The 15,089-nt window shown below is 51.2% G+C and overlaps 1 protein-coding gene across 1 annotated transcript in view; it reads right to left on the bottom strand.

Annotated features, from left to right (window-relative positions):
* The window catches only part of ASAP3 (ArfGAP with SH3 domain, ankyrin repeat and PH domain 3), a 67,307-nt gene that overhangs the window by 17,024 nt on the left and 35,194 nt on the right, over positions 1 to 15,089 (bottom strand). The window contains exons 7-17 of the mRNA XM_074934622.1: positions 11,902 to 11,987; positions 10,607 to 10,682; positions 9,881 to 9,967; positions 8,998 to 9,107; positions 7,559 to 7,628; positions 6,246 to 6,333; positions 3,564 to 3,612; positions 2,257 to 2,444; positions 1,651 to 1,784; positions 1,100 to 1,194; positions 479 to 659 (exon numbers count right to left, since the gene is read on the bottom strand). Coding sequence (XP_074790723.1) covers positions 479 to 659; positions 1,100 to 1,194; positions 1,651 to 1,784; positions 2,257 to 2,444; positions 3,564 to 3,612; positions 6,246 to 6,333; positions 7,559 to 7,628; positions 8,998 to 9,107; positions 9,881 to 9,967; positions 10,607 to 10,682; positions 11,902 to 11,987 — 1,164 coding nt within the window. The remainder of the gene's footprint in view (positions 1 to 478; positions 660 to 1,099; positions 1,195 to 1,650; positions 1,785 to 2,256; positions 2,445 to 3,563; positions 3,613 to 6,245; positions 6,334 to 7,558; positions 7,629 to 8,997; positions 9,108 to 9,880; positions 9,968 to 10,606; positions 10,683 to 11,901; positions 11,988 to 15,089) is intronic.

Consider the following 15,089-nt stretch of genomic DNA (forward strand, 5'->3'; position numbering starts at 1 on the left):
CTGTGGCATGCACCACTTTAGTTTCCTGTGCACTGAAATGCTTTTCGCTTAACATGGGCGTCTGGGAGATATTTAATGGCCTGCAATATACAGGAGGTCAGACTAGACGATCAGATGGTCCCTTTCAGCCTTAGACGCTATGAAACTCATCTAAGCCAGAGCTGCAGCAACAGGGTTTAGCTGGGAAGGTCTATGAGCCGCACCGCAGCATGGAGATGGGGTCACAGCTGGCGTTAAGCATGAATCACACTGACTGTAGGACTCACCCAGCGCAGTGCGAGTGACACCTTGCAGGATGGCCAGCATTTATGGTTTGTATTACCGTAGCACTAGGAGCCCAAGGCATGGACCAGGCCCCCAACCTGCCAGGCACTGGGCAAACGCAGAACGAACATGGTCACCGATGGCTTGTGCCCCAGACAGCTTATAATCCAAGTAGAAGACAAGAGATGGATACAGACACGCAAGCAATGCTCACCTGGCTGTCAGGGCTAGCCAGGGGTTTTGCTAGATCATGCCCCTCCGCAAAGGCTTGTAACAAGGCAAAGAGATCCCGGTTCCGAATGGCTTCCCAGAGCCGGTGTGGCTCATCCCTGCCGGCTTTCTGGACATACTTGCGCTCCATGTATTTGGCCATGATATATTCTTTCCTGGCGCTCCTGCGGGCGGGAGGGAGGGAGCTAGGTCAGCGAGGTCACACCAACCCAGCCTTGCTGCAGCTTCCTGAGCTGAGACTAACTCAGGCACGCCGGACCAAACAGCCCTCTCTCCCCCGACCAGAAAGGAAAGGCGTGGCTGGCCCTGCAGCGAGAGAGAGAGAGAGACCCTCACCTCTCGACTGACTCCTCGGGCTGGTGGATTTTGGACAAGGGGGCTGATGAGCTTTGGATTCAAGCCAGGACAGGGGCAAAGCAAGAGTAGGAAATACACCTCCGGACAGGGATGAGACAGCTGGTCAGGTTTGGAGGAAGCTATTTGCTGATGGCCCCACTAGAGGAAGGTACCACCTCCACCCTCCTCCCAAGTGAGCCCATGAGAGCGAGCAGGTCTGGGCCTGACACACACCCCCTCACGAGCTCGCTCCCCCCGTCTTACTCACATATCGCTGCTTGACGAAGGCTTCAGATTCCCCTGTGCCGGCAGCGTGGCCTCCATGATTTCGTTAAACCGGGCATTTCCAATACTGACCGCCAGCTACGAACGAGAGGGGGAACACCAGCCCCATAAGCACAGGTGCTTCTGTGCCTGGGAGCCCCCTGGCTTGACTTGCCTGCCAGCTAGTTGGTTTGCTTCACACCCCGGAGACAGAAGAAACGCCAAGAGAAAGAAGCTAAAGAAAAACTATAGCGGAGACATCCATCCTTCCCTAGAGATGGGCTGAGGCCAAGCTGCATTTCAGGGCTGGATTCAGGAGCACAGAGAATTTGTGAGTGGACCTTGCAAGATCTCTGCCGTCTAGAACGATGGGAACCTTTGAAATCTAGTCAGAGTGTCACAAAACAGGCCGGCTCTCGATCTGGGCTGCACTAGGTTTAGCTTTCATGGCCACGCCTGTGAATCTGGGGCTCTGATGGAAGTGGGCGGAGTGCTAAGGGGAAGCAGAAAAGGGGAGCAAGGAGACAGAGGCCCCAATGCACGGGAGCCACTTACCAGCAGTTCAGAGGTGCTGAGAACGTCCAGGGTGAGGGACTGTATGCGGGAGTAGTGCACCCCCAGCTCCCGGTGAATGCCCGAGCACTCAATACACGTCAGGATGCCCAGGTTGATGGAAAGCCACGTGGGATCTGCAAGGAAGCGGTACAGCACCAGTGAGCGAGCTGTGACAGCCCCCCGGTGGCACATCCTTCCCCACATCCCCACCTGACCCCTGCACTCTGGCACCTCCTGGCCCGTGGCAGGTCGGTCGCTTAGTCCTTTTTACCCAGATCTCCGCATGGTGTCAGGGGAGAGCTCGCCGGAGAAGTCCCTCACCTCTGCCCTTGTCCCGGGATCACCACCCCTCCTGGCTGGCATCCAGCTTCCAACAACAGCCAGGTGTGGATGCTCACGGGCTCACGCCGTGTCCAACTAGATCACAGAGACAGCATGCACATCCTGGTCTAAGCCAGCAACAGGCTAAAGCCACAAGGCAAAGCAAAGCTAACAATGCTGGTGACGTGACCAGTGCCAGGCGAAGGGCGCCAGGCCCGTGCACGCGCTGAGACCGCCCCTTGCAACAGGGCTTCACAGCATCGGAGTCCCCCATCACTGACCTACCTGGGGCCCCGCAGTCACAGCACTGCTTGTTGCCTGGCATGCCCTTCACCTCGCCAATGACCAGCTTGGTGAGCTCCTGCAGGCCGGCGTCCGTCACCCCCCCGGCCGAGGCTGCACAGCCGCTTGGGTCACCCTTGAAGGCGTTGCTGAGGGCTTCATCCTTGCTGTTCTGGAGCACGGACACCCAGCTGGACAGGGAGGGGGAGAGGGGAGACTTCAGACAGGGACCCAGGCAGCGAGGGACCAGTGGAATGGAAACCGAGGGAGGGATCATGAGAGGAAGAGAAACAAAAACATTTTCTAGGCTAGAGAAACAGTGCTGTGGGTAACAGGGTCCTGCCTCTGTGCAAAGCCCAGGTCATGGCCGGGGATGGCTGGACGAGACACCGTTTGCAGCCTTCGCTGGTGCTCCTATCTTGACCACAGAGGGCACCGTAATAATAAACGACCATCCTGAGCTTGTATATAGCACAGTTCCTCAGCAGATCTCAAAGCGCCTTGTGAAGCAGGACAGTATCATTATCTGCCTTTCATAAAGGGGGGGAAAATGAGGCCCAGAGCAGGGAAGTAACTTGCCCAAGGTCACCCAGCAAGTCAGTGGTAGGGCCAGGAACAGAACCCAGGTCTCCTGACTCCCAGTCCAGTGCTCTACCCACTAGACCCCACTGCCTCCATACTGCAGCATGATGATGCAAGGTGCTCCCACCCTGCAGGGGCCAAGCACAGCGTCCTCACATGTGGTGCTCACAACCTCTGTGGGTCCCAGGAGCTAGACAGCAGGCACAGGATGCAAACCTACAAAGCAGATCATCCTGCCACGGGAACCGAGTGCCCTGTATTCTGCAGTGGTGAAAAGGGCCCCCAGACTCAGTGCAACGTTCTGGCTCACCAGGGGCAGCTCTACCAGTTTTGCCACCCCAAGCAGTCACCGCCGAATTGCCACCGCGCCCGGAAGAGCGGCGGAGCTGCTGCAGAATTGCCGTCGCGGGACACGGACTGCCGCCCCGTTCTCAGCGCCGCCCCAAGCACCTGCTTGGAAAGCTGGTGCCTGGAGCCAGCCCTGTGGCTCGCACATCTGTGCCCCCCTGCTCCGCGGACAGAAGCCCGACTGCTCAGTTAGGTCTCATAGCCCCAATCCTGATGGCAGGCAATGCAGAGCCTGCTGGATCTCAAGGGGGAGGGGCCTGTGCCTCCACATTTGCATATGCAGAGGCGGTAGCTATCCTGTTCTCGCCTGCAAGACCAGTAGCCATTCCCACAACAGGGAAAGGGGAGGATGGGCAGAGAGGACAGTTGCTGTCACTTACACAACACACTCCTGTTCATCCTCCGCCTGGAAGTGGTATGTCCTGTTATCTGCAGGGAGAGGGAAAGGGAGAGGGGACAGGTGAAAGGGATGCTTTCAGTATCTGGGAAAGCCCATGATCCCCGGCCAAGTCAAAAGCACAAAGCCAGCTGCTTCAAGAGGCTGGATAATTTTAGCAGGATGATCTATGCAGCATAGTGAAATAAAGCTCTTGACTTGTAGTTCTGGAGACCTGGTTCAAGTCCAACCTTGGGCCACAAGTGTCATGAGTTTGGTAGATCTCACCTCACTCCACAGGGGACATTTACTCTCATCACGTAAGGATCATATAATTGGCACCTTCCACCTGGGGGAGGCCAGGAATTGGAAAAAGGGGCGGGGGGTGGGGAGAAGGGTGTCTGTAGCGCAGGAGAGCGGAGATGCATTGGTAGAGCTGTGGAGGGGTAGAATCAGGATAGCTAGGATGTAGGTGAGGAACGAAGGCCATTTCAGAGCTGGGAGAACTTTGCACAGAGCTCAGTTATGCTAGTCCTGCCTCTAGCCCACGATGGCCATCTCTCAGTTTGCACCCCAGTTAAAAATACACCTTCCCTGCTCTCTTTAAAGGATAACTCTGAGGGGCTGCCCAGGTGCTGCTCTGAGCGGGGGCGGAGAGGAAGAGAGAGGTTTATTCCTAGCCAGAGAGATGCCTTAAAATGGATTTACAAGAGCCACAAATGGGGAGAGCTCAGAATTGTAGAGCAGATGCAGTGTCTTATCCTGGACCTCGAGAGCATGAGATACTGGGGCCCACATTTGTAAAATTTCAATTGGTATTCTATTGTTTAACAGCGCGATTAAAACTGATTAACTTTTTGAATTAACTGTGATTAATTGACATCCCTAGGCATTGCTGCGCTCAGCACCACGGGGCCTAACTGACTTAGGAGCCTAAGCGCATTTTCAAAAGGGGGTTAGGCACTTGGGATTTTGGTGCCTAAATCCCTTTTGAAAAGGAGTTTAGGCTCCTAAATCATTTAGGATTTTGAGCGCAGCAATGCCTAGAAATGTCAATTAATCGCAGTTAATTCAAAAAAAGTCAATCACAGTTTTAATTGCACTGTTAAATAATAGAATACCAATTGAAATGTATTAAATATTTTGGATGTTTTTCTACATTTTCAAATGTATTGATTTCTATTACAACACGGAATGCAAAGTATACACTGCTCACTTCATATTGGGTTTTATTACAAATATTTGCACTGTAAAAATGATAAAAAATAGTATTTCCATTCACCTCACACAAGTACTGTAGTGCACTCTCTTAATCCTGAAAGTGCAACTTACAGATGTAGATTTCTTTTTGTTACATAACTGCACAAAAAACAAAACAATGCAAAACTTTAGAGCCTACAAGTCCACCCAGTCCTACTTCTTGATCAGCCAATCGCGAAGACAAACAAGTTTGTTTACATTTACGGGAGATAATGCTGCCCACTTCTTATTTACAATGTCACCAGAAAGTGAGAACAGGCATTTGCATGGGACTTTTGTAGCCGGCATTGCAAGGTATTTATGTGCCAGGTATGCTAAACAATCGTATGCCCCTTCATGCTTCGGCCACCATTCCAGAGGACATGCTTCCATGCTGAGGACACTCATTAAAAAAATAATGCGTTAATTAAATTTGTGACTGAACTCCTCAGCGGAGAATTGTATGTCTCCAACTCTGTTTTACCCACATTCTGCCATATATTTCATGTTCTAGCAGTCTCGGATGACGACTCAGCCCATGTTGTTCATTTTAAGAACACTTTCACAAAACGCAAAGGTGGTACCAATGTGAGATTTCTAAAGATAGCTACAGCACTCGACCCAAGGTTTAAGAATCTGAAGTGCCTTCCAAAATCTGAGAGGGACGAGGTGTGAAACACGCTTTCAGAAGTCTTAAAAGAGCAACGCTCTGATGCAGAAACTACAGAACCCGAACCACCAAAAAAAGAAAATCAACCTTCTGCTGGTGGCATCTGACCCAGAGAAAGAAAATGAACATGCGTCGGTCCACACTGCTTTGGATTGTTATTGAGCAGAAACTGTCATCAGCATGGACGCATGTCCCCTGGAATGATGGTTGAAGCATGAAAGGACATATCAAGCTTTAGCTCATCTGGCATGTAAATATCTTGCGATACCCGCTACAATTGTTTTCACTTTCAGGTGACATTGTGAACAAGAAACGGGCAGCATTATCTCCTGCAAATGTAAACAAACTTGTTTGTCTGAGTGATTGGCTGTACAAAAAAGTAGGACTGAATGGACTTGTAGGCTCTAACGTTTTACATTGTTTTGTTTTTGAATGCAGTTATTTTTTGTACATAATTCTACATTTGTAAGTTCAACTTTCATGATAAAGAAATTGCACTACAGTACTTGTAAGTAAGTGAATTGAAAAATACTTTTTTTTTTTTTTTACAGTGCAAATATTTGTAATCAGAAATATAAAGTGAGCACTGCACACTTTGTATTTTGTGTTGTAATTGAAATCAATATATTTGAAAATGAAGAAAAACATCCAAAAATATTTAAATAAATGGTATTCTATTATTGCTTAATGGCGCGATTAATCTTTTTAATCACTTGACAGCCCTACTAAATACCTTTCCAAATCTGGGCCGGGGGTCTCTCATTTTTCCCTACTCACGCGTCACAAGGTCAAAGCACTTCTTTTCCTCCGGGTGAGGTCTCACTTGGCAGGTCAGCAGGTTCAGCTTCACGGGAGGCCGGTTGATCTGGGAGAGGAGGAGAGCGGGCAGGTGAAATGGGAAGTGAAGCGAGCCAGAAGGACTGGGGTACCGGTCGCTGTTTAGGAACACAGCCATTGTCAGACAGGCTCAGACCCGGGCTTCATCTAGTCTCCAGCAGTGACCGGCACCAGATGCAAGAACCTGACATTAGAGAGATGTGGGATCATCTTCTCCCTAACCTCTAATAGTCCAAGACTGGAGGGGCAGTACAGCCTAGTGGTATCACACTGGACTGGGACTCAGGACACCCAGCTTCTATTCCCAGCTCTGCCACTCACCTGCTGGCTGATGCTGGAGAAGTCACTGCCCCCTCTCTGTTCCTCAGTTTCCCCCACATGTAGAATAGGGATAATAAGCTCATCTACTGATGAAAAGGCATTACAAAAGACCTCGAGGTTTTCCAGCATTTGGGCCAGCATTAACTATGCTAACTCTGGATATTCTTGTTATCTACCAAAATGCCTAGGCCCCCTTGGAATCTTGCTGAATCTTCTTTTGCAGAAGAATCTAAGCCAGGGCAGTTTTTGAGTTGCATTTTACTCCCTCTACCTCTAGAGGGCAGCCATTCTTTCTAACTGAAGTTTCTACCGATTGTCTAGTCTGGAACCTCAAGGCATCACTTATGCTCCCTACCTGAAAAGGTGATAGAAAACCTTCTCCAGCATGTTCTCTCTCTCTCTCTCTCTGTCTCATTTGTTTATGTCAGATGAAGTTTTTATAATGCACCCAGTTTGGGGTTGCTTTACAAATCCCAAGGCTGGGTGGAGTTTACCAGAAGTTTAATGCACCAGAGTTCTAAGCAAACCTTGGCAGAGTTATGGACTTGCATGTGGAGGAGGCATAGATTCAGGGGCCAGATGGACCCCTAGGAAACAAACCAGCCAACCTTTGCACAGCTCTGTATGCCATTTTGAGATAAACTGGCAGCTCCCCTTCCCACTGAGACACACATAAGGAGCAGGGGATGAAGAGGTACAGACTGATCCTTTAAGTGTAAGCTAAAAGGTTACCATCAGTAGGCACATGCTCTCGGGCTGCGATTTGGATGCCTGTTCGCATACCCATTCATAGGAGGTGCAGTTCACCACACAGGCTTAAATGGATTTAATCTACAGTCTCCATAGCCATAAACAATCCCTTGTTAGGACGGCTCCATGGTAGGCTGAACCCAAGCCCCACCCATCCGCCAGCGCCCGGCGCTGGGCCTTACCGTGCTGTGCGAGATGGTGAGGCAGCCATACTTCACGCCACACTTCCTCTTCTGCCACACTTTCCGGATTCTAGGACAGGCAGAGAGAAGGGAGTGAGGGTCCATTTTGTACCCCTGATACCCAGCTTCTCCCACAGCCCTGGTGACCCCCATGGCCCCTCATCTCGCTGATGGGCTTTAGTGGGGAGTATCGCTTCCTGGGTTAACGTAGCACTTCCTTTAACTCACCCGATGGAGAAACACCCCTCGGAGCCCTGCTCAAACCCTCCGACTGCCCAGTCTTCTCAGTCCGCCTTCTCTGTTCACACCAAGTGCCTCATCCCTTCCCTTAAACCCGACGCATGCCTCTAAGAGCCTTCTTCCCTCAGTGCCTGAGGCATTTCCTACCCCAACGGTTGGCCCATTGTACACAGGTGAAACTCTTCCTTCTCCTTGGCAGACTGCTGCTCCCATTAGGCAGCGGCTTGCTATGCCCATAGCATGGACCTTCTTCCTTTTCAAAGGGAATTTGGTGACAGGCTGGTAACCCTGGAGACTGAAGTCCAGGAGAGATGCTTGCAGCATAGGCTTCCTTACCAGTCCTGTGCCGAAAGGACCACATCTTGGGACAATTCATCTCCATCAGGCGCTGGCCTCTCTGCTGAGGTTCCCAATGTGGGTAGCAATTAGTGCCAGGCTTGGACAGGACTTGCATGGGATGTGGACACCTGTCCACTAGGAAATGGACTGACGCCACCAAATCATTTCAAACCTGACTCCTAATAGACATCAGCTACGGAGGAGGGTCACTCCTGAGCTGGGCTACTTCCAAACCAGAGTCCTGTCCCAGGCTCCATATCTTATCAACCCACCAACCATCCAGCCCCTCGTTCCATTTTTTTCCTTTCCACCCCAAAGGATCCCAGCTGTAGGTACGTCCACACAGCAGCTGGCAAGCGTAATTTCTAATGGGTGCGTACTCACTAGCTCTGCTCCAGCAAGTGACTAACAATAGCAGCGTGGCTGTGATGACTGGCAGCTTGTGCTAGCTGCCTGACTCCATACCCAAGGGGTCAGGCGGGACGGTGCTTGGGTAGCTAGCCCAAGCCACGCAGCCACGCTTCTCGAGCGGAGCTAGTGCATTTACATCGACCTGAGCTGGGAAGTCCACCTCCCAGCTGCTGTGTGGACATCCCCTGCGTGCAAGCACGTGGACTGGGCAGAGACACAAGGGCTTTCGAGGATTCATAGTTTTAAGGCCAGAAGGGACCATTAGGATCATCTGGTCTGAACACCTGCATGGCCCACACCAAAGAATCTCCCCAAGTAATTCCTGCATCACTTGATCCTTCAACAGCCTTGTCCTACGGCCACCGGCCTTCCCAGAGAACATCAGCTCTTAATGAGCACGTGAAGAGTCTATCTGAAACGGGAGCAAGCAGGAACCAGTTCGTACGCACCCATCGCTTTTCTTGCACAGAAAGCCCGACTTCTCTGTCCCGTACTGTTTGTTCCCTTGGTGCTGGTGGATGCTGTAGCCGCTGCCAGAGTTCTTCCTGAGAAGGTTTTCCTGAACTCACCAAGGACAGAACAAAAATATAAATATATATATTCGGAGCATAGGCCTCAGGGTCTGTTTCTTTGCTGCATCACAGCCCTCTTGCCCTGCTAGGGCCTGATCCTGCAGGATTGGGCCAGCAGGGAACGCCCCAGACCTTCCTCTTAATGTTGTCCGCAGCACCTCCAAACACCCTCCAACTTTATTATGGCCACCTGGAGAATCACTTAGAGCTCCACCATCCTGACTTCCCGGGGCCTTCTCCTTGATAGCGAACTTCTCCTTTCCCATCAACTTTCTTCCCTTCGGAACCTCTGGGACACTTGTCTTACCCTTCTGGCCAGCCTCACCCAGCCTCTTACTGCTTGCAGGTCAGTTCCTGACCCTTTCCTACCACCACTGTGACACCACCCAGGTGGCGAGCGATGCATACCAGCTCCCAATCATGGATCCTCTCCTCCCACATGGCATCATCACGCTCTCAAGGCTGAGCTCTCAGCTCGGTCTCTGATGCCCAGGAAGGCCCACTGAAGGCCAGAGGAGCCCTTCCATTGATTTCAGTCGGCTTTGCATTGGTTCCCATTCTGTCTACCCACCTGCCTCCACTCTGGCTGCTCCTGGCTACCTTGGGGAAAGTCAATGGGTAACAGGGCTGTGTCTCTCTGTAGAAAATCCAAGGTAGGACGCTCATCAGGAGGCCTAGATCCGACTCTGTTGGCTATTCCCTCACTGTGCTAGGCCCCTTCGTTGCCTAGCAGAGTGGGGGAATAGGCCAAGAGCCTCACCTCTTTGTTCTCCAGCTGCAGGATGCCTCGGAGGGAGTCACGGATCTGAGTGAGCTCTTTCACCTCCTCCTCCTGGGCCTGGTGCAGCTGAAAAGAAAAGCAGCAGAAGACTTTAATATGATCATCCCTGTTACTGCCATCCTGAGCCTCTCCATCCTCAACAACATGGGGAGCAGAGTGCAGGGAGGCGGGTGGTCATCTCTCTGAAGTAGGGCAAGAACATAGGAACTGCCAGGCTGGATCAGAACAGGGCCCATCTAGCCTGGTATCGGATCTCCTAAACGGGGACAGTGGCAGAGTTGGTTCTCATGTATCCACTCGTTCACAGACACGCTCACAGAACGTATAGTAGATTGGAGAGGTCTGATTTTCTGTTACAAGAAGTTATGCTGGTTTATGCTATGGTATCATATCCATTTGGATGATTTAAAATTCCCCCTACATTGCTCCGGCAAGCACCGTGCACATACAGCACTAGCCCCCTAGGGCCCCTATTAGCAATGGGTTCTAGTTACCACTTCATCCAGTTTTCCTAGTACTTTAGCAAGGCTCGCTGCTCTGATTCATAGGACCACCCCACAGCACCTTTCTGGAATGGTAGCTGGACTCCAGTGTGTTTTCTCTTGAAAGTTCACAGATCCTTTGAAGTCCATTGTAGGGAACAAAGTAAAGGGCCCGATCCAAAGATGTGCGGAGCATCTGCAACCCATGGCTGAGAATACTTACTGCATGTAAAGATGTGGCGAGCTTCTCAATGAAAGGGTAGAGATTCTGAGCAGCCTTCCAGCCATCTTGGAAGAAACTGAGCGAGAGAAAAATGTCAGCCAATGGCATCGCAACACCATTCATCAGCCCTGGCCAGGTCCTTCACAGCCAGCTACAAGAAACCTGCTGTCAGCACTCGGGAGTTCCTACCACGCTGGCCCTCTCAGCCAGCGCTCACCAAGAACACTGTCAATCAAGGTCATGCTAAGGCTCCCAGTGAGCCATAGTCACTCTGCCTGATGGCCTGAAGGAGAGGGGGTTCAGAATCTACAGACCACCTCCAAACCCAATGGTCCCATTCACGTTGTGCCTATAGACATTCAGCTTACAGCAGCTGGGGTATAAGCTTGTGATGCGCCCAATGTGCTTCACAGGGGCAGAGAGGGCAGGTAAGACTCCTTCCCGTCCCTGAAATGGATCACCAGATCACTCCCTTCTCATTACAATCAGCCAGGATGGTGGGCTGAGGCTGAGCCTCTCACCTCTCATCATTCAGGGCTTCATCCCACTGCAAGACATATAAGCTCAAACTCCACTCAGTTCTTCTAGCCTCGTTCCGGAGTGACTCAAGAATATGGCACAGATTTGTTCTAAAACCAGAGTCCCAGATCTGAACACCTCCACATTTGGGGATGTTGGAAATCCATGACTGGATGAAAGTTTTATATGACAGCCTCATCTCCTATATGGTTCTGAAGCAGCCTCCACTAGAGACAGGGACAGGGTCGAGAGGTCAGCTGCCATGGATTCTACTCCCAGCTCTGCCACTGAACTACTGTGTGGCCTTGGGCACGTCCCCTCACCGTGCCTCAGTTTCCCTATCTGTAAAATGGAGGATCACACTGAGATCCTCAGATGAAAAGTGCTCTTCAAAGTATCATTAATGCAATACAAAAATGAGTTTGGAATTAATGCAATTAATATTAAAATATTACACATTAATGCAACTAAGTGCTATTAGGGTAATTTCGCTCTGCAGAGAGGGATTGCTTTAGTAATGGACTAGTGACACTAAACAAAGTAACCAGTCACTGGACACAGCACCAGTAAAATACCCTTTTCTGTGGCCCTTGAGCACATGCTTAATGTCTCCCATATTCAGCAAAAGCATGTGCTTAAATTAATCTCCATGGGGATTCGTTTCTCTCTAGCTACTGGGAGTTACAGCAAATGAGGGCAAACTGGCAAGTCTAGAGTTCTGCTCCAGGAAGTGACATCACCATCTCACAGGACGTGCCGAGTGGGGTGGTACCTACTTATGTTGCGCATGGAAAAACTTGATCAGGCTCTGCAGGAAGTCTGGACCTTGCTTCGTCTGGCTCTCGTTAGCTTTCAGCAGGTACTAGAGAGGGAGAAGAGATACCGAGTTAGGATGTCGATGAGGGACTCCTCAAACGTTGGACTAGCTCAGAGGGGAGAACTGGAAGACGCCAGATTTTTCAGAAGTCCGAGTCTTCTTTTTGCCATACGGCCAGTTCTTTCGTGGTCCGATTCAGGTCTGGAAACTGTGACACCTCTAGATGAGCCTGAACGGCAAAGTTCAGATCCAGAGCTGGGTATGAACTTACCCCCGAGTCCAGAGCATTTTGGTTCAGGGCCCATCAGCTGCGTAGCCAGGTGGAGGGAACAGGGGGAGCGATCCAAAGAAGAGGGGCCACCCGTTGCGGCACTTTTACTCCCCCGGCAGCGCGCCGGGGGCCAGCCTCACTTGCGCCGGGTGTCTGCAGCCGCACTGAAGGTCCTGCCGCCGGGGGAGTAGAAGTGCTGCAGCGGGTGGCGCTTTTTTTGGGGATCGCTCCCCTTGTTCCCTCAACAGGGGAAAATTTAAAAGGGGCCAAGACATTCACAAGGCGCCACTTGTGCTCAGTGGGGGAGCAGCCGCTGCCCCACTCCCCCCCAGCTACGCCACTGGGTCCCATCTCCAGCGGAAACCCTCTGAGAGCCAGGTGAAAAAAGCGGCCAGTTAAACTAGCCTTTGCCCAGCCAGATGAGTGGTGTCACGCACAGTGAAAGCAATCCCCGTCATTTTGCACATCAGTTCAAGATCCACCAGAGCTGCCTCTAAAGCTTGGTCTCAGCTACAAAAAGCAGTTGTGTTTCACGAACACGGGCTCGAGAAGCCCAGCCTAAACACCATGACTTTTCCTAGTGCAGCACTGACACATGTAACTCAATTTTAGCAGGTCAAGTGATAACCTAGGTCTCTGAAGGCTGTTGTGCTTTCCTTCCCTGGGAAAACCCAAAGATGCGGATTGGGAGCGCTCTCAGCACCCAAAGGTCAAGGATTGGATCTGTGGGATTTTAACAAAGAGCGTTTTTCTTGCAAGTGTTTGTTAAGTTTTGAGTTAAATACTATGTTAACCAAAAACAATATAATTTTAAAACAAACAGTCCACATAAAAATATTATTCCTCCTTTCAATTAATCAGATTTTACTTGTATTGTAGCTGCAGTGGCATTAACCTAATAGTTCTTCAGTCATCCAGAGAGAGAGGAAAAAAAACCAAGAACTTTTAGGTCTTCTTCATGTAAAAAGGGCACAATCCCATTTTCAGCTAACGCAGCTGTCAGTGGCTCTCAGCATTAGGCTGATGATGAATTTCTTCCACTCCAATTTTATTTTCTCATAGAAATGGCCACAGTGGATCAAACTGGGGTCCATTTAACCCAATATCCTGTCCCCAGCAGTGACCAGCAGCATCAGAAGAAGGAGGAGCAAGAAACCCTGTAGATCATGAATAACCTGCCCCCCAAGGTTATAGTTAGAAGTTGGCCTATGCCCTGAAGCATGAGGATTTAAATCCTCATCACACTCTGGGTGGTCTCATTGTCCATATAAATGTTCAATCCTTCTTAGAATCCAGCAGAGCTCTTGGGTTCACTGGCCTTTTTCTAAGTAGCACAGTGTTGCAACGGCAAAGCCGGCGCTAGGCTTGGTTCGGTTCATGCCCCTGGAAGACAAGGTAGCAGCGAAGGGGTTAAGGTGGCTCTCATTAGGAAGCTCCTGTGTCCGTGTATTTTGGAGGCAAGGAGCATGAGGAGGCCAGGGGGAAAGGGTTGTGTGACGAGCTGGATTCTCTTTTTATACCGTCTCCAAGATGGCGGCAGAGTAGAGCGTTACAGTCGGGCAAGGGCGGGGAGATTTTTATTTCTCCGTCCTTGCCAGGAGCACAGCTGGAGAAATATGTCGTGAGCCCAGAAAAGGGGGCATGGAGGATTGGTGTAATGGGCCAAAGCAGAGCTATAGAGAGCCTTTGTTCGAGATAGGGTGGGGGTGAGCGAGAGATAAAGAGGGAATATAGCTTTAATGGGTGGTACTGCTGTCGAGTGGTCAGAGGAGAAGATTGGGACTCCTGGATTCTCTTTCTGGCTCTGAGAAGGGAGTGGTGTGTCTAGTGATTAGAGCAAGAGGAGGCAGGACTCCTGGGGGGAGGGGGGGTGTCTATTCTTGGCTCTGCCACCGACTCCCTGGGAGACCTTGGGCAAATCACTTCACCTCTCTGTGCCTCAGTTTCCCCCTCCACAAAGCAGAAATTATACTTCCCTGCCTTGTGAGGTTAAATGAATTCTTTGATGAAAGCAGGAGCCTGGGGATGCAGCAGCTGCTGTCAGAGCATGCCCTGGTCACAAACAGCGGGTCAGCGATCACCAGGTGGTCTGGAGCTGATCACTCCCCAGACAGACCCCAAAGACGGGGGGGGGGGGGAAATGCAGCCATGGGCACGTGACATTTTCCCCTCCTTGTCCCCAGACCGTGACACCTCCCAAAGGACGAACAGGCCGTGGCTGGAGGCGCATGACTCGGAACTGCCAGCACTTGCAACGCATGCTGCTGGGGCGGGGGTGGGGAGGCGCGGGTTCCATGGATCCTGGCCCCGCGCTCTCAATCCATCCCTCACGCAAACTGGGTGCCAACGCCGGAACATTTGGCCACGAGGACTTATAAAATACTGGCCAGAAAAGCCACATACAGGTTCAGACTGGAATGGGACTGCCCGGCTATGTGTCAGACCCTGTACAGCTAACCAGGAGCGGAGATTCCTTGGTTTTGGTACTCCCAAGGGTATGAGATAGACTGAACTACAGGGCTGAGGGGAACAGGTCCTAAACCCGCCCAGGGATAGAACTGAGCACTGAGCCGAGGGTGAAATCAAATAGCCCCAATGTAGCACATCAGGTACACGGGGGAGCACCGCACCGGGCGGGGGGGGGGGGGGCGGCTGTGAGATCCCGTGCATGCATCTTCTCTCTTTTTCCACTGCAGCCCCTGGAACAAAGCCCCTCCCTGCGGCTGCACTGCGAACACTGAGTGTTTCCATGTGCTGTTATTTATTTAACAGTGAAGCTATTCAAAGGGATGACTCAGTCCCTGGCTCACCCCCCAGAGCTCCAGCCCTCCACGTAGCCCAAAACCACAACAAGGAATGCAAGCTGCCACCGCTCC

The sequence above is a fragment of the Natator depressus genome, chromosome 19, assembly GCF_965152275.1.
Source record: "Natator depressus isolate rNatDep1 chromosome 19, rNatDep2.hap1, whole genome shotgun sequence".
Classification (NCBI taxonomy): domain Eukaryota; kingdom Metazoa; phylum Chordata; order Testudines; family Cheloniidae; genus Natator; species Natator depressus.